The following is a 27197-nucleotide window of genomic DNA, read 5'->3' on the forward strand; positions in this document are numbered from 1 at the left end:
CCTGTGGGAACCCTGTTCAATGCCAATCCCTAGTCTCAAAAAGATTTCTGGCAAGCTTATAGATAGATAGAAGTGCACCTTCTATTTGTATCCGTATTTGATTATCTGAACAGAATAAGTTATATGTTCCTTCCAATATTCATATTTGGTTACATGCCTCTAAGTCAATCATTCCATTATAAATATTCACATTATAAAAACCATTCTGATTAGACCATGGAGTTTGCAAATAAAGTAATCAATATAGTATATGCAAGAGCAGAAGAGTGTTTCTCATTCCATATTTCATTTTTACGCCACATTATATACAGCATGACTTATTTAATAAATGTCACATTATGTGTTCTTTCGCACATTTTCCGAACTGAGCTCATTCACACCTAATTTAGTTGAGGCACGTTGTTAGTGTACCCATTAATTCCCATTTTTTTAAAGAGCGCAAAAGCCATGCATTAGACTTTCCTTCAATATCCAAACAGCAGATTTGCTGACATGACACATTAAAAGTGTAAATGAATTGGGGCCACACACACCACTCACACTCACAGCAAAACAAGAGCTCAACCTAAAAGTTAATCTACAGTGCAGAGCACATTAGACTCCCAAATGAAGCCTGAGGAGTACACATGGGGATAAATAAGAAAAAGTTCTAGTGGATCATGTCTTGATCACATCTGGCTTAGATAAACATCACTTCTCAGGGGTCTTGGCAATTATATGCGAAAACAGCTGTCAAACATGCTGCTTATTTTCAACAAGCATCTTCGGCGCAAACATGAAGCTATCCATAAAATAATTAACTCCAGTATGCTTTGGATGATGACACTGTATGTCATTAATAATAAGCCTAATTCAAGTACTTGATGCAGTGTCTTTTATTGAAACGTAAACTTGGTATTTCTTTAGGAAAACAAAAGACCACGAAAAAATTTTGTTTTTGGTTTTGACCAAAATTGTGTTCTTCTACCAATAATATACACTGAGACCTCTACTATACCTAATGCAATCCTCTCTCTTTCCACTTTTGGGGGTTTAATATGCTAGAACTTTACTTGTGGTTGAGACTCATGCACATGAGAAACATAAGCCCTATTCGGATTGGATTAGTTTATCAGCAGGATGTCGGTAATACATATTTTTCACGTGTCTCCTCAGTGAGAAAAATCTTGCATCCGGACAGAAATAAAACGAGCACAGGAGCAGTGAGTTTCTAGCAGGTTGCGTTTTGTATGAATGCAGACGTTTGCGTCATGTGGTCATACGATCACACTCCATTAACAACATGACGTCCAAGCGGTCATAGAGGCACTGGAGTAAAGAAGAGATGCGGGCACTTATTTCACTTTTGGGTGAACCAAAGTTCCAGCAACAACTTGAAAATACAATAAAACAATAATAACAAAGTATACGAGAAGCATCCATTTTTTTCATTTCACGACTCAGGAAGTGTTTAATATCTGAGAGAGGGTCACTGATATGCACTATGAGACTAAATACAGCAACCAACTTGAGGTGACATCTGCATAAAAAATCACAGACGTGTGTCTGGACTAAAATGATCAGACAAGCGCTGAGTTTGGAGAAAAAGAGTGGCTGATTAGCCCTTTAATTTTCTAAGAGGAGGACAGAGAAAAACCTTCAAACATGGCTGATCTGGACAGAAATAAATTCAAAGGGTAGCACCTGGAAAACAGGAAATTACCCCAGGACCCCATGTAAATTCAATCCTGTCCAAATATGGCTATATTTTAGTTCAGGAAAGTGTGTTTTGAGAGCTACTGTATATATGGTAGAAAATGACAAAATTGCACCAAGGGTTTACCCAGGCTGATAAACATTTGAGACAAGGACCATATACTCATCATTAGAGACACAACCTTAATATGTTGTTGCATGAAATTATACTTCTTAGTTTGGAACATTGGCACTGTGTAATATTCGTCATGTGATTTTCATGCTATACCAGAGCACTGCATAATTCTCAAATCTCAAGGTGTTAAATTTTCTGTAACAGCAGCTCTGACATTAGTTCTGGCTGTAATTCAAATGACAGGTTTATATCAATGACAGAGGACAATTTTTTAAACTGTTTGCATCACCTAATTAAAAAAAAAGACAAGAAATTTATCCAGCTGAACAGAAGTGACTGCATTAATCAGTGATTATTTCCCTACTGATGTTAGCATGAACAGTGACCAGTCAAGTGAAGAGATGTTCATGAGGCTTGATTGATAATGAAGAAGTGATTTTTACCTCATTCTAATATAGTATCCTTTACAGGGACTTGTACGGTGGATGATCTATAGCTAGAATCTAGGCTAAAAAATGCGTAAATAAAATAAGAAATTGTTCTCAAAGAGAAAATGGTACTGTGAAGTTTTCTGTAAGGAGACTTTTATTTAACATCTATGGAAGGAGTCTCCAGTGTCAGTGCTTTGCAACAGTCAGTAGCTTTTCTGCCATGGGAAAGTATTCAGGAAAGATGGCTTTCTGGTTTCTTGGTAACATGACAAGCTGTATTTGTGTCTTATTAACTTCAAGACAGAGAAAATAAGAGAGGCTGATGAGGGAGTGTTTTTAGTTGATATAACGTAAGCGATAGCAGGAACTAACTTGTCTCACAGACATTCCACAACATTAAATACAACAAATGTTTAAAAAGTATGTAATATAATTCATTAATCAATTACAAATTGTAATTGTTAGCAAATTGTTTTGGTATAGAAGGAATAAAGTACTTCAGATTGTACTAATTCACTTCAGGGTGATAACAATAAGACCTCTTCATCACACCACCCCGTCCTGGAATATTTTCCTATAACAACTTTTACTTAACTTGAAGAATACTCTACACACCTGTATATCTTGTAGCGAGTAGAAAAGCCCTGGCGGTTCCTCTCCACGAAGTCAGTGTACTCCTGGGAGTGATGGAAGGGGCCCTTGTCGGAGAGGAGCCAGTCCAGGGGTCCAGCGGGGCCTTCCTCACTTAAACTGGCACACGAAGCCAGCCAGCAGTGAAGGCTGAGAGATAGCAACAACTCCCATAAAGCCATGAGAGAGGATTCACTGGCTCCACCACTCAGCACTGGATATCAACATGGCCTCCCATCTCCTATGCAGAAAGGACAGAATTAACACCAGCATTGATACACACACACACACACACGGGCAATTAGCCAGAAGTTCTCCTGTGTCCTTAAGGGAATGAAAATCACTTCAAGACCACAGAGGGATCTTGCGATTATTGAAAGAAGAAAGACAAGTCTGCTAATTGTGAAAATGAGAAGAATAAGGATGCACTTCAGATGCTTTCTGTGAGATAGTAAGTGCTTGCTTCTTCCTCAGGGACAAATTGCTGCCTGATTAACAACAAAAATACGAAGTGATCCTCTCAGAGTTCTCCTCTAGTGCTCGTTGGATTATATCATTACATCATATTCAAATTATGTCTGCTAATATGACAGTTTACATTAAATTATGAAAAACGAGCCTGTCCATAAAAAAGTTATAATCCATAGCTTCAAATATTGATGCTATAAATCAGTGCAACACCACCATCCATGATATCCATGCTGTATCTATTTTACTAATTATTTTGCTCTTGGCATGATGTCCATATATTTTTGTTGCTGTCAGTCTTTTTCCTACAGCCATGACTGAAACAGATGTTTGAACAAAGATCTCATTACTACATTATGACACCAGTCTAGAAGCTGATGTCTGGCATATTAACAGATGTGTGCATGGCTCTCATAACTCTCTCACTAGTAGTGGTACATGAGAATGCAGCAAGTAAATGTATTAGACTTTCCTTCAATATCCAAACAGCAGATTTGCTGGCATGATACATTGAAAGTGTAAATTAAGAGAATGCACATATGATAACAAAATTATTATTATTAATAGTGGTGGACTGGTAGATCAGGATGGTTTGCTGGGGTGGCACGATCCATCTGCACTGTCCCACATAATTGTGATGTCTTCAATATTAGCCACTGCTTCAAGTGAGTTTTCATATCATTTCTTAGGCCCTTGTCCACCAAGGTCCTTGCAGATCGACCAGCGCAACCTCGTTGTGCTTCTTCATGTACTCAGTAGGAGCCAGCATTGTGCATCCAGTGATATGATATGACTGATTGTCTCCTCAGACGTATTGCCTATTCTGCATTTGCTGTCGACCTGCTGATTGAAGATGTTTCATTGGTCCTGCGCTCCTATAATCAGGCTTTCAGTCTCTCCCTTCAACCCAGACCTGTTCAGTCATTCCACTCTTGCACTTCTATCAACGGACAGTCTGGGGAGGCTGGTAGAACTGGCCATGCAGTGGCTCGTTTTTAAATATTTGAATCTTCTCGGCTTCAATATTTATCTTGATTCTTTGCTTCACTGAAGAAGGTCTACAGGCTGTTCTGGCAAGTACTTGCTCTTGATTTATTTTGACACTGTTTTAAAGGAGTACTATTATTATTATTATTATTATTATTATTATTATCTGGATCTAACTATTATTATTATTATTATTATTATTATTATCTGGATCTAACTATTATTATTATCATTATTATTATTATTATTATTACTATTATTTTGCAGTTTAAATACTTAGATAATAATCAAATAAAATACTCAAGAGCAATTAGGCCAAACTAAACATCTATGTTGATAATCTAGGAGTAAAGCCTTTCAGATCTACATTAACGCTTTTCTGATGTTGTATCTCTTATTTAAGTGTAATTTTAAACTTTTACATTTTTAAATCTTAAAGTTTAATTTTAAACTTTAAAATCAAGAATGATACTGTACATAAACTGAAAGGAATCATAATCTAAATAAGACACTCTGATTGGTGGTGATGAAACATAACGTCAACAGACCCAAGCATGCATTTAAATCCTATATCAACACATATTAACATAGTAGTTTGACTGACAGAAGGAAATGTTCTGCACTGATAGACAGGTGTTCGCTTAGTGTTCGCAAGATCTCTCGTTTCAGAGGGAAGAAACTCTATCACTCTCACCTAAAAGGCAGCAAAGGTTTTAAAAACAGCAGGGGATTTCACCCCTTCATATCTGACAGGGTTAAAAATGCCACCAATCCAATGCCCAAGCCCGATACCAGCAAAAAAAAAAAAAAAAAAAAGGTGGATCAGATGTTGAAGAAAAAAAGAACAAATTTGATATATATGTTGTGTGTGTGTACAGGGTGTCCCAAAAGTCTCCATACATAGCGGACATTAACTATTTTTAGCAAAATGTCTTCCAAAATCTTTCATACTTGGTTTATATATATTTTAGATAGCCTTTAAGAATGACTCTGACAAAAGAAAAACATATTGAAATCATTCTCATGGCTGGATTGAGAAGCTGTGGCAAGGTTGCGATAGACTTTAACAGGAAACATGGCAAGTATATTACACACGACACTGTTGTCAAACTTATTAACAAATTCAAAAAGACTGGAAGTGTTGCAGACCAACCGAGAAGTGGACGTCCACAAACTACCACTGACGAAGGCACGACAGACATGGTGCTGGCATATAATAGTCCCCTATGTATGGAGACTTTTGGGACACCCTGTATGTGTGTGTGTATATATATATATATATATATATATATATATATATATATATATAAGTATATATATATATATATATAAGTATAAATATATTTATACTTTATACATTATTCTCTTTATTATATTTTCCATGCACGAAATGTTTGTGTGCCATCTTTTTTCTCTGCATTTTTTTCATGTATTTTTTAAAGTCAAGCGCTTCAGTTAAAAATTAAGATTTTTTTTTTAAAGCATAGCAGTTTTTAAAGAAAAATATATCAGATAAGTATTCCGTATCATTATCGGTATCTGTATTAAAAACACAGCACTTGCATTTCTATGTTCCCCAGGACAATTTATTTAATATTTGTAAAATATTTTTATTCAACTTTATTCAAGTTATTAAGCCTCTAGCAATTTTGAGCTATTGGGCTATTTGGTTTGCTTCATAGGTCTCCTACTGAATAAACAAGAAGATATGATTTCAGCATTTTAGTATGCCTATTATTCATCGAGGGGTTTAGTTTAGCATTTGTATATTTATTTAATTAATGTAGAATAGAGAAGCATTCATTTACAAGTAGTTTATCTTTGGAAGATTGCTTATTATATGGCTTATATGTATAGGTAAGCACTAGAATATATTAGCAATGGAACAATGGGACACACATGAGGCTGCTTGGGTTTTTGCATTAAGAATTTTGCCATTAGCCCTACATTTCTGTACACACAATTTACTGTGTATGTCATGTATGACATGGTGACAATACTGTATTGTGCAGAACATTTCAAAATTGTTCAACATTGTTCAATTCCTAACAAATTTTCAACATAAAACTGAGCTGTTTTGTAAATATCTGGATATCAGGCATGATGTGTTCTATATGCTGTGTTTCTGTTGATTTCCTAAAAGAAACAAAGGCACAATGTAATGGACAGATAAGCAGATGCAGAACAGGCTGACAGAAAGAACACACTTCAGTATGGGCTACAATACTGCTTCTGTGATTACAGCACATTTAAAAGCTGGCCTTTTTACAGCATGACATCTAATTCTTCAGCGCCGACATTTGTGCTCTTCCATGCATAATGATGAAGCACCTCCGGTGGAACCCAACAGCCACTCAGCTAGCATCCCAGAATGCAGCACTCTTCAATGCTCTGGTGAGCCATGGAAAGAAGGGCTTCAAATGAGCCATACATTTCATTCTCAACAACCACTTGTTCTGACTTGCTGTCTTTCTGTCCCTGTTTCCTGTCCCTCTGCGTTTCTTTTTTTTTTTTTGGCAAATCACTGTTTGTGTTGCTCCCAAGAGTTCAGCACTGCTGCTCCATTTGAGGAAAAGTGCATGCCATTTATTACTATTACTATTAGTAATACTAGAAATTTTAGTAATTTTATTACTATTACTATTATTTTATGTTAGACCTGTTGAGTGGCTCGTAAATTCTCTGGAGAAACTATGATATACAGTATGGTACTATTTAAAGGATGACATGCATGTCTCCATATAACCTGTGTTAAGCTCTACATTCAACTATAGATCATTTCATATGAATATTCATGAGCATAGGAAGTGATCATAGCCAGTTATCAGTAAACATCATTCTAATTACTAGTGAAGAACCATACTCTGCATGCATCTTTATGTGGTTGGTACCTTGATTTAATGACAGGATGTCAACATTAAAATTAGGGCTTTGTTGTTGGATGTTCCCTCAGGCCAGAAACAAACTTTCAAGCTTTCATAAATTAAAGTGTATCGATTTCCAAAAGCACAGCAAAACACTTCAACTGCTGCAGATATGGCTGAATACCCACTAGCATCCCCAGTATCTGTAGCTTGCATTTTATTTCAACTTCTATGAAATATTTCAGTACCAAATTGTAGTGTACTAAAAGCAGATGAGGCCATATAAGTCAGGGACTAACAGACATTTAAAAGTTGCATGTTGTATCCTAAATACTCAGCTGTGTAAAACATTCATTTGCCAAATAAAAAAGCTAACCGGCTAGCTAGCTAATTCACGTAACAATACACATACAGTGTCAGCTTGCCACTTTCCCTTCCTTCTTAGCAGTGAGCCATGCTGAATACATTTTACACAGGGTTTGACTTGCTCCAGCCTCACCATACACAATATAGATGCCAACTGCAAGACAAGAGCAAATATTTCCCCAGTTTCTGCTAAATAATAATAATAATAATAATAATAATAATAAGCACTCAAAAGACAAGAAAGTTTCACCACCCCCTGTAAACGCACTCCATATCAAGAATGTAATGCTACACACCAAGGTAAGTCACTTTTTTATTGCTAATTGTTTATATACAATTTTTTTGATAGCTTCTCGTTAGACTCAATAAGGTTGAGTCATTTCATTTGGACAGCTTTATATTTAAAAATGGTGTCACCGCAAATGCTTTAGGAAGCATTGGGAAAATGTGATTAGGCTGTTTGCATAAGTGAATTAGCAATTATTGAATCCACACTACGACAGTTATCCTGATTTGAAGAACTGATTATGATAGCCAGTCTTAACACTTAATCTTCACCTTATGTTGGTCCAAGCAGCTGCCAATTCTTCTCTCATTTCATCCATTTATAAAGACTTCATTATTCTTGCAATTATCCTAAGCCCATACAGCTTAGACCTTTAAACCTTAGTAGTGTTGGCCAGGAAAGACAAAATCATTTTTCACATCAACATTTTGTAATGTTATAACCTGGAACATAAATGGACTTAATTGGGATTAAATATCACAAATAATGTGCATTTTAGAATTAATTATACAAACAATTTTAATTGTTGGCAAATTACTGTGGTGTAAGAGGAATGAAACATTTTAAGGCATGCTGTTATAGGAAATGAATCAACTTCAGGTTGGTGACAATAACTCTGCTTTATGACGAGCTGCACCACACCAACACATCATTGATTATTTTCCTGTAACAGCACACCTCCAGGTGTTTTATTTCTTACATACTGCACAGGTTTCAAAACTGCATTTTCTGGCTTTCAGAATAAAGACATGATCCAGCAATGCTACGAAGATACACTACACAGTGCCATGCAAATGGAAATAATTACAAAGTCAGAAATGATTTCTGGGGGAAACAAATCATTTTGAACCTACTGTTATTTCTAGTAATAGGAAGAAAATATGTCATATAAATGGCTGCTCAATTGGACAAACAGCATTTTTTTTATTTAACAGTATGCCATTTTGTTTGGTGAACATAATGAAAATTTGTGTTCAGCAATTTGCACTGTAAGACAGTCATTTTAAATTAATGGCAGTGACAGAAAATAATTTTGATTAAAAAAAATAAGGGAAAAAGGAGAGAGAGAGAGAGAGAGAGAGAGAGAGAGAGAGAGCTTAGTGGGAATTGTACATGGTTTGTATAGAGAATACTGTAGGACGACTTGAACATGAAGTGAAAGTGATGAAGAAGGAAAATATAGAAGGTGAAGGGACAAATGCAGTACAATATATTGTTACTGTGCTAAAATTAAATGCTCAAATATGCAGAGCACTAAATCTTGCAAAAAAAAAAGGCTAAATCTTCAGCAAAGTATGAAGGAATTTCATATTGATTATGACATGCTGATATAATATCACTTTGAACATGCATAAATAACAGCAAAAAAATAGCACATGTATATTTATAATCAGGATAATAATATATTATGAATTTAGGTCAATCCCTTTTGTATAAGTATTGAAATGGGCCAGAGCCTTATGGGACTGTTCCTGTGTCTCTTTACAAAACATGATTCATTCTGTCCACAAAGAATAAGCCTGTTGCAGTATAAATAATTAAGGAACTCTATCTGGGTGAACATAAAACTAATTGTATTTTTACAAGTCTCTGTGGCAAAATGGATTATTTTATGTAAAATATTAACCACATAAACTCTTATGAACTTACATTTGCTCTTATATTGCAATATCTTATATTGAAACTAACTTTTCTGTTAGTTTCTCTGTAGCTCCAGAACAATCTATCGTAATTACAGAATAACTAGCTTTGTGTTACTGTAAGTGGTCAATACATTTAATAGTAGTGATACCTTATCTCATGCCGTGTAAAGTTCATACCAAATAACCCTTAAACAATGATGGCTGGTTGTCATATTAGATGGGATTCTAATTTTCTAAGTGTTTCAAGTTTGTAATTCTCTACTGGGTCCATGCTGTGTTTCCTCTAAATATTAAACATGGTAAACAGAAACGCTGTAGCCCTTTTATTCAAACGAAGAATGCTAAATTTGGCCTTCTGTGTAATTCGTACTTCGAATGGATAATATGTGCTTAGTCTATCTACTTTCTCGTACAAAGACATTTTGGGGAAATAAGTATTCTCACAATCCACTTTAATGGGAACTATTGTACACCTGCGCATTTATGCAATTATCCAATCAGCCAATCATGAGGCAGCAGCACAATGCTTAAAAGCATGCAGATAGAGATCAAGAGCTTCGGTTAATGTTCACATCAAGAATGAATAAGACAACAGTCTCTAATTTTTAGAGTTTACACAGAATGGTGTGAAAAACAAACAAACAAAACAAAAACACTGAGTGAGTGACAGTTCTGTGGGTGGAAAGTCCTTGCTGATAAGAGAGATCAGAGGAAAATGGCCAGAGTAACAGGGTAATTACTCATATAATCACTCTTTACTACTGTGGTGAGCAGAAAATCATCTCAACATGTGCCAAACATTGAAACACGTTTTGGCCCATCCACCTCAAGGTTTGATGTGTTGTGCATTCTAAGATGCTTTTCTGATCACCATGGTTGTAAAGAGTGCTTATTTGAGTTACTATAGACTTCCTGTCAGCTCAGACCAGTCTGGTCATTCTCCTCTGATCGCTCTCAACAACAAGGTGTTTCAGCCTGCAGACCCTCCACACACAGGATGTTTTTTGTGTTTCGCATCATTCTGTGTAAACTCTAAAAACTAGAGACTGTTGTGTGTGAATCTTCCAGGAGATCAGCAGTTTCTGAAATACTCAAACCAGCCCATCTGGCACCAACAACCATGCCACGGTTAAAGTTACAGTGATCACACTTTTTATTCATTCATGTTTGATAGGAACATTAACTGAAGCTCTTGATTATATGTAATCTGCATGATTATATGCATTGTGCTGCTACCACATGATTGGCTGATTGGATAACTGCATAAATGAGCACGTGTACAGGTGTTCCTATTAAAGTGGACAGTGAGTGTATGATAGAGTAAATAATCCAGCTCATTTACATTCATTACACCCATGACTGTATTCTCAATCACACACGCCTTCTCAATCACTGCCGAAGATGTGCTATGGATGTGTCAGCGAAATGGGCTTAAATAAATTAGCACTAATGCACACAAATTCTAGGGTGTGTTCCACTCTGTGTAATCGACATGACTGTCACTGATAGGCTGCATGAATCTACAGTCTGGGCTAGAAAGAAATCTGCCCCAGCATCGCTTCTTCATACCATTCTGTTGGTCACGCTATTGCGCTTGAGTCTACAAAAGTGGAAAACAATCCATCTTAAGAGATTTGTTAACAGCAAATAATCTGATGTAGATGCCAAAAATGAAAGCTTACACTGATGTCTTTTTATCTGTGAAAGATAGGGAGGCTGAGTCCTATTAGCCGCCATGGCTATAAACAATTTTTATGCAACTTTGTAAGACTATATACAAGAAAAAAAAATGCATGATGTTCTCTTTCTCTCTACTTTCTTTTACTCAGAAGTCACTTCTGGCCCATGCTCACCAGCCATCAGCAGCTACCCACACAGGTTAGCTCGACTCTGCACAAGAGATTCATGCCAGTACCAGCTAAACGACACTGAACTTTTATTTTCCCTTTCGTTCTTTCTAAAGGGTCTTAAAGAAACTTGTGAGTTCTCGAAGGTATTTAATTGAATGATATTTAAAGGATAAAACAAGAACACAAATGTGTGGGCTGCTTTTGACTCTGACCGTCTGTTCCAGTATCTCATATAAAAAAAAAAAAGATAAAAAAAAAAAAAAAGAAGAAGCTTTGCCACAGAGTTAAGCCTTGATGGACTCAGTTGAAAGTATACAAGTACTGTAACACAACCTTTTTCTTCTCCTTGTCTGGGTAGAGGGATTTATGGTGTATTTGCACAATAATTTGACGAAAGTCCTGATTAATACAAATGAAGATAAACATATGCCCAAAGATGCACACGGGTATAATGTATAAAAGTGGAGATTCAGAAGGAAGGCAATAAAACAAAGTAAATGAAACATTGGGATTACATGTCCGTCGTGTGATTGAATAAATATTGCATCAGATATGCTGTCTAACCTGGCTTTGAGAACGGGGGAACTGCATTAGTGTGCAGCTTCTTATATTTTTTGCAATATGGTATCTTATAGGATTATCTGGGCAATAAATTTCATCATTTGAGGGTCGTTCTAAATTTCCCTTTATGGCTCCTGGTATATTCACATAACAGTGAAGTTAATCAATTAACCATGGTTATTAAATGGAAGAGTTCATTGAATTAAAAATGTGTGTAACATGACAAAGTCCTGATTATTCCTCCAATAAAACAAACCCTTTAGCTTGCGGTTGGGACGTTAATGAAAAAGAAATGGTTTTAATTATTACACTTTTGCTCATAAAGTTCATTTTGCATTTTTATTTGGCTGCATATCACTGTGTGGGTTATATCAGTGTGAGAGGACAGCATCTATAAAACTTAGTAAAGTGCACATAGGTATCTCTTAAAAATGCATGACCAACAAGACCTGGTGCAAATGGTTCACGACGCCTACAGTGCCCTCAAGTGCATTGATTATTATGGTTCATTTGTGACACTTAAAGCACACAGTTTTAATGAAGTGCCTTTTTGCCTGGCTTTTTGTGAGTGTAGGGTTAAGATTTCAGAACTTAAACATTATGCACCAAAACGTGTATTAGAGCCTTAACTCTTTAAAAGCATACATACTAGAGGTTGAATAGGCTAGATGACTAATACCTTCAATAGTTGCTGCTGTAGGGATTTCAATTAGCATACAGGCATACAGTAAGGAAATGCAGTCAAATGTTAAAGAAAGCAGCCTAAATATACGTTGTGAATCTAAATGTAATATTCATTATCACTTCATTTCATATCACGTTTAAGGTTCCACCCATTCCCAAAGGATTTCTAACTAATCCTGCCTGTTCCCACAGTTATTTGTCTTGTCCTTGTCTAAGTGAAATGTAAATAAAATCCTTGCACTGTGGCATAGTGAGTTCCATCGAGACCAGCACAGCATGAACATCACTATCTAATCCCACTCAGCTAGTCTAGAGTAGCTGTGACACTACTAAGGCTGAAGTTGAACATCAAGCCCTGGGTCATTATTAGCCTGGAAAAACCTCCTAGATGCTGCTGTTGAAGGACGTGAGCTTCCATGCAGTGAACTCTTTGTTTTATAATCAAGATATTCAGCTCAGCCACGTACATCATCCACATGAGTGCTTTGTAAGTATCGTTACATCTTTTAATAGTGTAATATGCTACACATGTTTATTATTTTGAACATTTATTGCCCTTTTTCATCCTTGAACAGGGTAACCTAAAAAAGCTGGAAAAGTGTTTCTGTGTATGGCTGTTAACTGAAGAGCAGTTTGACATGTTTGACATGTTATTTGTTGTTGTTTGTCAGTATTTACCTGTGATGTCCTGAATCTGTTTTTGCTTTAACTATGCAAAACATGATCAGTCGACTACTTCTGAAAATTACTATGCAAGTACTACAAATAAATTTCATACAACCTCTAATACATACATAGTCCAGCCCAGCAATGCTATCTTCTAAGAGTCCTGGGACCATACTCACAATTTTTAAGACTACCCCTGAAACAGTCATTAGTAACTTTTACTAAGCAATTGCCAAAAGCATCGTACAGCACAAAGATCATTGTTAAACAGTAGAACAAACATTACATTGAATATGTTCACTCCTGTTTAAGATATCTTTGGGAAACTCAGCCCTGCACACTAAACTAATGGATGAAGTCCCAATTCATGATGTCATCTTACAAAAACATTGCAGAAAAAAAAATTAATTAATCAAATGAAAGTGATTTTATAAATTAAAACAAAACTCTATATGCTCACATGAAATTAATGTTCAGCTTGTCAGTGTACAGTCATAGGAAAAAGAAAGTACACCCTCCTTCAACTCCATGTTTTTATTTACCAGGGGCTAAATTGCAATTGTGTGGTCCTCGCCAACTTCTATAAACAAACAAATAACCTCAGCTGACAACAAAAAACACAACAGATTTCAAATGTAGTCATTTTATCTCAAAACGTACACCAACGTTCAGAAACCAGGTGGGAAAAAATAAGTACACCCTACCTACTTCCACAAGCATTAAGAGAATAATTAGCAGATAGGTGTTATTAAAGAAATTCACAAGATTAATCATCAAGAAGTGTGGCTACCTCTATAAAAGCAGAACTTTTGGCCATTTGGTGTATTGGAACACTCGTGTGTGTCTACATCATGTCAAGAAGAAAGGACATCAGCCATGACCTCAGAGAAGCAACTGCTGCTGCTCATCTTTCTGGGCAGGGTTATAAGGCCATCCCCAAACAATTTGAAATTCACTATTCTACAGTGAGAAGGATTGTTTATAAATGGTGAGCCCTCAAGACAGTTCCCAATTAGAGATACAAAGAAATACTCATGAGCTACATCATGTGACCTGCAGGCCTCTGTAAGCACATTAAATGCATATGTTCATGATAGCACAGTCATAAAAAGACGAGTATGACAACTATGGCTTTCAAGGAAGGATGGCTAGGAAAAAGCTCCTTCTCTCAAAAAAGAATATGGCAGCATGACTTAGGTTTGCAAAACTGCATCTGAACAAACAAAATTTGGAGATGTCTGGTCATCATGCACAGTGCCATTTGGCAAAAACCAAACACAGTGTATCACGACAAACGCCTCACAGCAACTGTCAAACATGGTGATGGAGGGGTGATGATTTGGGTTTGTTTTGCAGCCACAGGACCTGGGAAACTTGCAGTCATTGAGACAACATGAACTCTACTTTATACCAGAATATTCTTGAGACAAATGTGAGGCTATCTGTCCAGCAGCATAAGCTGGGCAGAAATTAGGTCATGCAACAGGACAATGATCACAAGTACACCAGCAAATTGACATATGAATGGCTGAGGAAGAAAAAATCAAGGTGTTGGGATGGACAAGTTAAAGTCCGGACCTCAACCACATTGAGATGCTGTGGCGAGGTCTTAAGAGAGCTGTGCATAAACGAATGCCCTCAAACATCTGAAGCAATGTTGTGAAGAAATGTGGGCCAAAATTTCTCCAAAATGATGTAAGAGACTTATGAACACCTACAGCACGTGTTTACTATAATTTATTGTTGCTAAAAGTGGTTTGTCAACATCTAAAAGAAATCGTTTTTGGACAATGTGTCATCTGGGGAGAGATATTAAGGGTTAAATATGGAGAAGTAGCAGAAAGATGTCAAAGCTTTGCTCTCTGTTGGTACTCAATTACTTCTCATATAAATGAGGTGCCTGCTTCTCTCACTAACTCCACAATAACTGCAATCCTCCAGCAATTGAGACAATACCATTTAAAAGCTTGTTGGCATGAAATATTTCAAACACATTAACTCAATTATACCATTAAATGCTGGCCAGCCATTTAGGGTTGTTTGCGATTATTTTTTAGTAACATAGAAGTCCTCTGAATCACCCCTAAGCCTTTACAGGTTTAGCAACTGCTTTTAGAGCTAAAATGCTTTGTGAATTAGTCACAAAGAAAAAACAAAGAGTTGTTTTCCCCCTTAATTAGATTTTTTTTTCCCAAAATCTACCACTCACTTCTTAATTTTACTTTTAGCCTTTTTTTCAACTCATTCTTGAAGGCCGTTTGTTAATTTAAGGCTGATTTTAAAAATATACTATATATCAATCACCTCTAGACCACTCCAATGTTATGTACGCCATTATCCTGATTTTTATTAATCCATTAAGTGTTGCTGTTCCTTCCAATGCAACAGTGCAACAGAAAACATTACAATTCATTTAAATCTGCATACTGTTTTGGGTGGTGGAGGCATTCTGTTCTATAGATCGGCGGATGTCTATGCGCCTGTCAATCTATCTGTGCGTCTGTCCGGAATTTTTGTTAGTGCAATATCTCAAAAAAGGAGTAGTTCATTTATCATTCTAACCAGCAGATGAACTGATTACATTTTGGAATTGATCCAAACATGAGCAAGGTCACAGTAAGGTCAAATGTCTGAAATAGCTTTTCTTCAATAGCTGTTTAAATTATATTTTAAAGGTATTTCAGGTATACAAATTAGTAACAAGAAGGACTAGACTTGTTGATGGCAGAGTTATTCCCATTGACACCACTGGCATTGAATTCTACTAGTTGATTTAAGGCTTCTTAATTGCATTGACTCCCAATCAAATTTTGCATTGATTATAAAATACTACTATTGACCTATAAAGCACTGAATGGTCTTACTCCACAGTACCTGAGCGAACTTTTGTGATTTGACTTTCATGATCCACCACGGCTACTTTGATCAAAAGGTGCAGGCTACTTTTTGGTACCTCAAATAGTGAAGGCTACAACAGGGGGCAGAGCTTTCTCTTACAACGCCCCATAGTTATGGAACAGCCTTCCTATTAATGTTTGGGACTCAGACACAGTCTCAGTGTTTAAGTCTAGGCTGAAAACATGTTTGTTTAGTCAAGCCTTTTGTGAATAGTTCTGGAGGGTTCACAGGCATAGAGTGCTGTGGTGAACTGGGATGTTTGGATGCTGTCACCCCCCCCCCCACCCCCATGCTCACGCGTTCACTCAGATTTGTTGACGGTGGAGTGGCTGGCCGCTTTATGTCCCCGGGCACCCTCATGCCTGTGTTACCTTCTGGCTCTCCCTTTTGGTTATGCTGTCATAGCTAGTCTTGCCGGAGTCCCTGCTTGCACTCTGCACACAATGTACATATTCTCCTGTGATGCCAGTGATCCTGACCCCTTCTGTTCTCTGGACCTGCCTGATCCATCCTGATGCCCTACTTCTGGTTTCTCATCCCTCTGAAACCACTCGCTTCTGCTGAGGATGGCCCCACACAGACTCAAGTTAAATGAGATTACTGAGAGTGGTACCACTTAGAAACCATCAAGATGGCTTTGGACTTCAATTGATATGAACGGTTTTGCTAAGATGACTTAGGACTACAATTGCTATGATAGCTTTAGGATTGCAATTCCCATGAACGCTCAAGTTCTGCACTCAAGTCTCCATCAGTGAACAGTTGATAACTTCAACAATATAGACTTCATGTGTAAATTATAATGAACTTGTGTGGCTACACAATTGAAATATATATATATATATATATATATTTCAATTGTGTAGCCACACAAGTTCATTATAATTTACACATGAAGTCTATATATATAAAATGCATGAAGTGTTAACCATCATTTTCATTTTTTTCATACTTATTATTTCTTTCTTACACTCATGAAAGCCTGCAGTCTAAGGGCATTCTTCATTACAGCTCCTGGAAGTCATTGTTTTAAAGCTCTAATCAGCAAGCCAATCTTCTTAAGCCCTTCTTTGGTCTCATATGCCTCGCATAAAGCCCAAAGTCAGGACAAATTCAGTGATCTGCCAGTTTTGCTCATTATCATAAAATAATGGGCTATGGCTGCTCAGCACAAAGCCTCTCTTCTGCTCAGGCCTGACTGCCTGCTTCATGTTCAGCCAATCACTCGCTCACCCTGGGATTTGTGATGTCTTACAATAGCCGCAGTGAAGCCTTTACGCACGAGTCATTCATTAATCTGAGGGCTTGTTAGAGAGACACTTTACCTGTAGATAACCATTTAAAGAAAAGGGCTTCAGCAAGGCAGTGTGTGACGCATTCACTTGGCTAAGAAGGGCATTTGTCCAGCTCTCATGGCTTCTGATCTCTGGCTGTAACCATCTGAATGGGCTAAATGAGCCCTCGAGGAAAAGTGGCCCATGTTAGCTATCATTTGTGTTTGTGTGCTGCATGCTGCAAGAGCCTTTTGTACCTCTTAAAAGCTAAAAAATGGGATAGCAGAGATCCTGTTGAGACTATTATCTTTGCTGCAACAGACACAGTTACATGTGCCCACAATAAAGAATATGAATTATCCAGAATCTCACTGCAGTTCTGCTAGTGGCTTTTCTGCATAGAGAACTATGAACAATAAAATATATATCTTGCGGACAGAACATGCAAAATACAGTAGAGAAGAGCTGGCACAATCGTAGCTCCCATTTGTTTTCTGCAAATGCATGCATGCCAATGTGACTTCATTAGTTTACTGTGTCCAGCGGGACTCATCCACTCTGGAGATATTTGTTAAAAAAAAAAAAAAAAATTGTATGTAAAAAATCAAAATGGGAAATATTTTTGGAATATTATTTTTCCCTTACATGCTGCTTCTGCAAGATCCTGAGAAAGCATGGGTGTGACCTGCAGTACAATTGTAACACCTGTTATAATTATATAGCACTTGCTTCGGAGGCATCTCAGATTGTTAACAGTAGCACAAGGTGGTTGCAATATGGCTACTATGATTTTACCATGCATGGTTGCTATGATCTAAAAAAAAAAAAGAAACAAAAAAAGGTAATGTCCTTACAAGCTCTACATTGCCAATTGATTGGAATACATTTTTATGAGGATGGAACTTTGTCGGTGCATGTCTTTTCTATCTCAATGCTGCCACTTTTCACACACTACAGCATCTGCTATGTAAGAGCCCTTATTGCCTTTCAACTGTTTATTACAGCATCATTTAATGGGCAATTGTTCTGTGTGCACTTCTCCACATGTGAATAATAGACATCCAATATTTTCCAAGCTACTCTCAAAGGAATACCACACCAAGTAATGAATGTATGATGCTTTAACATTAGATTTGCCTGGTGTAAATGCAAGTCTTCTGCCTTTCTGTTACAGAGTTTAACATCTGACCCATGTGACATTACAAGTGTGCTGATTTGCCAGAACTACTGTAACACCTGGTTTAATGAAAATGTACAGTACTCTGATATGAGTAAGCCTCCACTTAATGAAAGAAACAAAAATATGCATATATGATGTTATGTAGGAAGTATAATTGTTGAGTACTTTAACTCAGACAAACAAAAAAAAAGGTTACAATTGTGCTGGCTCTCCCCTAAGAACCTCTCGGTCAAGATTCTGCCAAGATCTAATAAATCAGTTCTGTACAGTGCTCTCCAATTGATTTTCTTGCTAATGTTATTGATGCATTTCATTCACCTATTATTCAGAACAGGCCAAAAACAGTTGTTTAATGCCATCTTTTATTGCTTTTAACAAAATCTAAATAAAAAACATAAATGGTGAGCATTCCCAGCACAACCTAAGCCATGAATTGTGCAGACTTTGAGAGTGAATCAGTAGAAAGTTGAATAGCGATCCTACTGTGTGTAACAAAAAGGAACAAAACAGCACTCAGCTAAAATCCTCAACGGGCACTGGCTGCCATGCTCCTTCCACTGGCTAGAAAAATCACACACAGTGTGCTGCAATGCATTTGCTCCATCTGTGACAACCCAAGTTGATGTACTGCACAATATCTTGCCAAATCCCTCCATTACACACCCTTCCACAGAGCTGCCAATAAATACACAGCATGTGATTTATGATGCCACTCCTCATTCCTTCTTCATGAAAATAATATATTGTTATGTTATACGATCATCAAGAATTCTTATCCAGTTTAACTATTTATATTCACATATTACTGCCTGAGTTTCATATGGTTTTCTCTGTGGAGTGTCTTATAAAGCTTCATTTCTTTCTAGCCTTATATGTGCATTTATTCATACAAGTTTCCTAGGCTATCAAAATGTCGGTTTATCTATCGCACCATTCAGTGTGACTTAATAAGTATATTTAAATAAATCAGTCACTGCACACATTCTGTTTGGAAAGTTTGAAGCTTGTACTTCATGCATCACTAACACTTGACACAAGTCAGCTCTTCCCTGTTGGGTATTTGGACGTCTGGAGGAATATCAACAAAGTCTGTGTGTGTGCATGTGTGTGTGTGTGTGTGTTTGTACGTGTGTGTGTGTGTGTGAGAGAGAGAGAGAGAGAGAGAGAGAGAGAGACAGAGAGTGAGAGACAGGGAGATAGAAAAGGGAACACAATAAGTAATGGAGGAGAGAAATAGTGAGAGAGAAAAAGAGATATAGACACAGATAGAGAGAACAGTGAGTAACACTGACCTCTTGTTTCCCAGCTTCTAATCCGTTGCTATTAGTATTGTTAATGTTAATATATCTGTTGTTATTATTATTGTTGTCGTTGTTGTTCGTAGTCATTCGTAATGGTATTGGTATCTTTGTTGTTAATGTTCTCTTTATTATTATATATTTTTTTCTAATGGTTTGACAGCATTGTACTCTATGCACTCATGCCAATGAAGCCACTGAATTGAGAAAGCGAGACTGGGAGAGAGGGTTAGAGAGTAAAAATGAAAGAGAATATACAGCATAGATATCATATCATATCACATGGACATGAACATTCTTCAAGTGATTCGATTTACTGCTCAGGAGCTCAGGTAAGATGTGTAATAGTGATATTATCCTGTCTGCTGTCATGCATGTGCTATATGCAATACTGGCTCCACTGGAATGAAATAAAGGCATGGGATTACTGCTAATGGTTTCAGGTGGTTCTAACTGGATCATGGTAGACCAGTTTCACAGTAACACCACTTGGGATCATGATCAGGTAACAGCTGGTGCAGGTTTCCAGATGTTAGAGTAGATCAGCTTGAATTTCTGAGCATAAACTAATTGTAAAAAATCACTATGGGGTTCCTGGTGGATTTTTCTTTTTCTTTTGAGTATACATTTACATGTGAGCATTATACACTGTCATGAATATGCAGCATTACACAGCATAAAGTCGCAAAGTTCATTTTGATAAGTTTATGAAGGGACTTACAGGAAAAAAAAAAAAATTGCCTCCACTCACCCCGACAAAGAGCCCCATTCAAAGTTCATCTGAGCGCGTCCCATTCGTGCTCCAAATGTGCTCATCAGTCATTTCCAGTTTACCGGGCTTCTTCATGCGTGTGTTTGGCTTCAGGAATAATGACACGCACGCTGATGAGTTCGCATTAGAGCCGAACCAGGCTGCGTGTTTCAGTCCGCGCTCGCGCTCCCGCACGATGGCCAACTTCGGTAAGGAACCGCATCCATGATGCTCTGCGCGGGGTGATCCGATAGCGACTTGGATGTTCCTGGTAGAAACACGACAACCTTTCATTAAAAAAAAAGATATCCTTTAAAAACGGCCAAAAAGAGACACCGTGCGCACTAAAGAAACAGTCGGAGGCTTGTGCGTAAACGCACGTCTTAGATATTCCGTTAGAAAGTCAGCATAAGCGCTTCTCTGCCTGACCCTACTCCGGCATCGTGTGTGTGTGTGTGTGAGAGAAAGAGAGAGAGAGAGAGAGAGAGAGAGAGAGACGCGTTTGAGCGGGTAGTCGCCGGTAGACGCGGGTGCGAGGTCTTTCGTCGCCCCCTCTCGCGCTCAGTCACATGTTTAAAGCACAAGTAGTCCTCTGTAACGGATTTCTGGCGAATGAAGACCGGCAAGACCTTCGACGAGAAAGGAATGATAACGACTTTCAGAGCTAAAGCTCCTTTTTATTTGAGAAATGGGAATGCTGGGCTTCGTCTGCCCACAAAATACCACATAGTTGTATATAAAGCTACATATGCATTTGTAGATCACATTTTTTTTATTTTATAGCAAAATGTAAACATGTGATATCATGTGAATAATATGTCATGAGCAAAGCAATGCCACCTCACAGCTCCAGGTTCTCCGGAACAGGAACGTCCAGAGCGAGGGTTCCTGCCTTTGCAGAGTTCCGCATGGTCTCTCTTTGGGTTTTCTCAGGGTTCTCCGGTTTCCTTCCACCTCCCAAAAAATGTCAGGTAGATTGGTGGCATTGCCCCTAGGTCTGAATGCGTGTGTGAATGTGTGTATGTATGGTGTACTATGATAGACCTGATAGACCTACCATGATAGACCTACCATTCAGTGTGTATTCCCACCTCACGCCCCGTGTTCCCAGGACAGGCTCTGGATCCAGAAAAACACTGACCAGGATAAAGTGATTACCAAATATGAATGAGTGAAAGAATGTGTGACCACATGAAAATGAATTATTTATGTGACCAAATCACATCTGAAAAATGAAACCACATGCCCTACATGTTAAAAAAAAGTTAACATGTGAAAAAAAAAACACCTGTAAACACATGTCCTACCTGTGAGAGACAGGAAAAACGTGTAGTGTCTAAAAACCACATGTGCAGTTCATATAAATCATGTCATTATTATATACTAGTAGAATGAGATTAAGACAATGAGATTTTATTTGGCATGTGCAGATTTTTTGCCATAATTTCAATGAATCCACACAGTATTTGCTTGAGATCAACAATACCTGCAGATCTATATTTGTCTCACATCACATCTGGCATTCAGAACTGTCCCTTAGTGTGTGTGGGTATGACAACTCTCTCTAGACCTAGCCCCATCTGTGCTTCAAGAGTGAGTCAGACTGCAGAGGCAGGTCGTACAAACCTCTTACTGATGCACTGGTCCATATTTGATAAAGAGGAATCATGTTTCCGAACAATACAGGAAACATGCATCATTCAGTGCTGCTACCTTCCTACACGTACCTGATATAATTTTAGAGAGAGTAAGCCCTTTTCTGACTATATAAGAACCACTTGACATTGTGCAGAATGAACACTGCAGACATACTTTAACCATGGACGCACATGCACGCATCCTTTTCTGGCCCTTTGTCTTTTCTTGATTTGCCGCAACACCGATGTGTGCTGTGCAAATGCCACAGTGACACATCTCTGTGTCTGTGCTGTCCATCGTGATGAAATCAATAATACACACCCATTCTGATTATATCACTATACATGACTCATTTTAACTATTTATCACTGCTTTTGTCATGTTTTTGTTTTTCAGACTGAGTCTGTAGATTTATGAGATTATATTCTGACCATTGATTTTTTCCCAAGATTAAAAACAGAGGTGACAAAATGGCATTCTTGACTTTATACCAGGTGATGATGTAAGAGTCTTGATTTTACTTTTTCCAAAATGTAATGTAAACATCTCGCTGTGCATGATGGCTAAGTGAAGGCAAAATATAACTGCCACACCCTAGCTCTTTAATTTTGGATACCTGGAGGAATGCTTTATTCTTAGCCATATCAAGGCACTGCTTTTGTAGAAGAAAGATGAAAAATACCTGTGCAGAAGGTATAGCTACCTACACTTCAGAATTCATCCTGCTACTTCTATCAATAGTCACATCATCAATAAACACCAGTGACCCAGTTCCATTGGCAGCCAAACATTCCCATGCCATAACACTGCCTCCACATGTTTGACAGATGATGTGGTACTCTTTGGATCATGAGCCATTCCTTTCATTCTCTGTGCTCTTCTCTTCCCATCATTCTGGTACAAGATAATCTTGCATCAGAACTGGTCAGGCTTTTTTATATAGTTTTTTAGCAGTCTAATCTGGCCTTTCTGTTCTTGAATGTTACCAGTGGTTTGCATCTTGAGGTAAACTGCCTGTATTTACATTCATGAAGGTGTCTCTTGATTGTAGACTTTGACAATGATATGCCTACCTCCTCCAGAGTGTTCTTGGCTTGGCTAGATTTTGTGAAGGAGTTTTTCCTCAACAAGTAAAAAATTCTGCAATCGTCTACTTTTGTTTTCTTCCATGGTCTTCCAGGCCTTTTGGTGTTGCTGAGCTACCCAGTGCACTCCTTCTTTTTAAGAAAGTACCAAATTGTTGATTTGGCCACTCCTTTCTGTTAGTTTCTCTTATCTATCTGATAGGTCTGTTTTATAGTTTCAGCCTAATGATGGCCTCCTTCACTTGCCTCGACACCTCTTTTGACTTTGACTCATATAGAGAGTTCACATGAACAGCAACCAAATGCAAATTCAATGCTTGCAATCAACTCCAGAGCTTTTATCTTCTTAATTTGTCATGAAATAATGAGGAAACAGGACACATCTGGCCATTAAACTGCTTATCAGTCAATTGTCCAATTACTTTTTGAGCCTGTGAAAATGGAGGAACTCTGTAAAAAAGGCTGTAATTCCTAAACTGTTAATGCAATATTTTGTTAAACCCCTTGAATGAAAGCTGAAAGTCTACACTTCAATCACATCTTGCTTCATTTCAAATCCATTGTGATGGTGTACAGAGGCAAAAATTACAAAAACTGTGTCACCGTCCAAATACTTATGGACCTGACTGTGTACATATATATATATATATATATATATATATATATATATATATATATATATATATATATATATATATATATCCAGTGTATATATATATATGTATGTATATATTCATTCATCTTCAATAACTAATTTATCCTGGTTAAGGCTGCAGCAGTTCTGCAATCCAGCCCAGGAACACTGGGTGCAAGTTAGGAATACACACTGGATTATACACCAGAGAACCCATAGGAAACCCACATGGATACGGGAAGCACATGCACAGCAACTCCATACAGACAGTAACCTGAGCTCACGATTGAACCGGGACTCTGGAGCTGTGAAGCAGCAACACTACCTTCTGCATCACAGAATTGCCGTTATCGGATATATATTTTTATCCAAATGAACTACTGTTAAAGGTTAACACTAACACTATTTGGATCACACACTACAAACACTTAAAAAAACAACTATAGACTAACATCCTGTCAAGTGCCAGCCTATCAACTACTTCTACACAACATATCAACAGTTTGTCATTGTTTAATTTGTCTATACACATGCACTTTTTTGTATAGTCTAGTTTAAAGATAGTGATTTAGTAGTTTATCTCTTTAAGGAATAAAACACAAGGGCTGTGGTGTTATAGGAAAATTATCAGTGACTGTTGGGAATAATGCATCCTGATATAAAACAGAGTTACTGTTACCACCCCAAGTGAATTATTTTCCAACAACAGCATGTCACAAAGTGTATTGTTCCTCTTATACCACAGCAATTTGCCAAGATAAAGATTTTTTTAACCATTAAAGAATGACATATTTTGTGTTTTATCTGTTTATAATTATCTTTAATGGTATGGAATGTCCACAAAACAAGTTAGTACCTGTTACCACTTACATTATCATAGCTGTAAGCATTCGTTCCCTCACCAGGATCACATTTTTCTCTTTCTCGAAGTTGCAGAGAATCTGCAACTTTGAATTAATGCTAAATAAATATCTCCTCACTGAAAACTCACCATATCAAAAATTACACATGAATAAAATCATACAAAATGCCATAGAAGTCTATTGTCAAAGCTGCGGTTATAGAAAAGGGATCAACACATTCTGTCGTTTAATGCTTATTAACTTGTCCCTTGTGCCCTTTTCACTTTATTTAGATAGTCCAATTTATAGCTCTTGATGTTTAGTATGTGACCTGCAGTCAATCAAGTATTATCTTCCTAGTGCTATCATCATTTGACATGTTGAGAGTTTGAAGCCTGTCTAAAGTGTATCCATAAGAGTATCCATATACAGTCTTAACTCCGCTTAGCTTAACAAACCTCAAACTTATTTTATGGGTTACTAAAAATATTTATTTTTAATTATTTAATTTCCATATCTCAGACATAATTCCATCAATGGGTAATGTTGAATTCTTTTTTCATATGCTTGTATTACAATGCTAATGTTTAATTAAGCATTAAAATATGATTTTGGACACAGGCAGATGGTGTATTCATTTCCTTGTGGCTAATTTCAGTGGATTCTCAGAAATGAAAACCGTCAAATCATTCCTTCCCTTTTGGAAGATGACTTTTACGCATAATACACCTGCTAATAAGAAGTGCTTAACAACCAAAGGGTCAAGGGCTTACTGGCTGAATCGAACCCAGTGAATTTTGCATAATCCCTTTACTTCAGATTTCTCAATGGGAATAGAAAAGGAAGCATGTCCATTTTGTCTAAAGTAATTGTATTTTATAAATGGGACATTATGGAGCTTCACAATCAAAATGTTTAAACCACTAATGAGAAAAAAAAAAGAGATAGACCCCACAAGAGGTTTTTTTGACTAGGCTGAAGTAAGCTAATGACTCATTAAAAATATTTAACAGCTTTTATAATAGCCCTCTTGGCAGTTTTGCTGTTCACCTAAATAAAAGCCCTCTTCTGTTCCCATCATTTTTAAAAGCACTCTTCATTAGCGGTTCACTCATATATAATTGTACAAAGTTAATGCTATATATTAAGATTATGATTATTCTATTTTAGCTAATTTGCAAAGACCATAATTAATTATTATAGATTATACATATACAGTAGCTGTAGTATTAGATTCACCATTTCGGTATAAAAGTGAATAAACTTTCAGGAGAGACTGAAGAATGAAATAGAAGTGGCCCTATGTCTTATAGTTATACCATTCTAATAAAATAAATAATAAATAAAAAACTCAAGACCTTATGTTCATATTAGCAAACGAGAAGTCCCTTTTGTCACTTGTAGTTTCTTGTGAGCATGAACTGTCCAGCATTTTTTTAGTTCTGGTAGTAGCTATACATAGCTTATAAAAGTAACTTTTAACACATAAATTGAATAATGCACTGAGTATTTTTAATGTTATATGCTAGCTTCATTGTCTGATTAAAAAGGTAAGCTAATAGTACTAGCTACATACATTTATCATAGATACCAATAATCTCTGCTACTTCCTTCCAAGCTTTAATTTTTCTTAATAAAAATATTTTCTTAATATATTCTTTAAAAATTTCTTAACGTCTCCTTACACATTAAAGGAGAGTTCATATATGAAAGGATATGATGACTGTCATGGTTATGCCAAAATCGGTGCTCGAGTCTTGACTATGTTTCCCATTAGCCACTGCACCTCACCAGATCGTGTCACATGACTGTCTGCACCTGTGTCACGTTTTTGTTAATGATCACAAGTATTTGTCACATCTTGCACCTCACTTATGGTCTAGCTTTAGTATTACATTGCTATTAAGTAGTTCTGTTCTGTTCTTTTGTCCATGTATGTCTTTCTGCCTCGAGATCCTAGTTCATGTTTGTATGTCTAAGTTTACGTTGTCTGGATTGTTCGTTTTTTATTAAAATTCGCGTCTGCACTTCCTCCATCTTCGTCTCCATTACATGACAGTAAGCCTGACCAAAAGAATGGATGAAGCAGATTTTTTTCAATGCATGTGGGACCAGGGTAAGCAAATCTGGGAGAACCAGAGACAGCTCGACCGGATTGAAGCGCTTCTGGACCATGTCATAGCTGGGCCTGATGTCATGCACCTTGTCTGGGATTTTTTTTTGGGGGGGGTTTCCACCTCCTTGCACTGCTGAGGACATCTCTCTGCCTCCCTGCCCCACAGAAGATGCCACTACAGATCATGGCCTCGCCATGGGCGTCACTCCATCTTCCAGCTCTGCCTTACACGTTA

General features: G+C 37.2%; 1 protein-coding gene across 1 annotated transcript in view; it reads right to left on the reverse strand.

The window, feature by feature from the left end:
* brinp3a.2 (bone morphogenetic protein/retinoic acid inducible neural-specific 3a, tandem duplicate 2) overlaps positions 1 to 21274 on the reverse strand; it is a 54102-nt gene extending 32828 nt beyond the window's left edge. Inside the window, exons 1-2 of the mRNA XM_026933450.3 lie at positions 20648 to 21274; positions 2857 to 3112 (exon numbers count right to left, since the gene is read on the reverse strand). Coding sequence (XP_026789251.1) covers positions 2857 to 3053 — 197 coding nt within the window. The 5' untranslated portion in view covers positions 3054 to 3112; positions 20648 to 21274. The remainder of the gene's footprint in view (positions 1 to 2856; positions 3113 to 20647) is intronic.
* Positions 21275 to 27197: the final 5923 nt, after the last annotated feature.

The sequence above is a fragment of the Pangasianodon hypophthalmus genome, chromosome 2 (genome assembly GCF_027358585.1).
Source record: "Pangasianodon hypophthalmus isolate fPanHyp1 chromosome 2, fPanHyp1.pri, whole genome shotgun sequence".
Taxonomy (NCBI): domain Eukaryota; kingdom Metazoa; phylum Chordata; class Actinopteri; order Siluriformes; family Pangasiidae; genus Pangasianodon; species Pangasianodon hypophthalmus.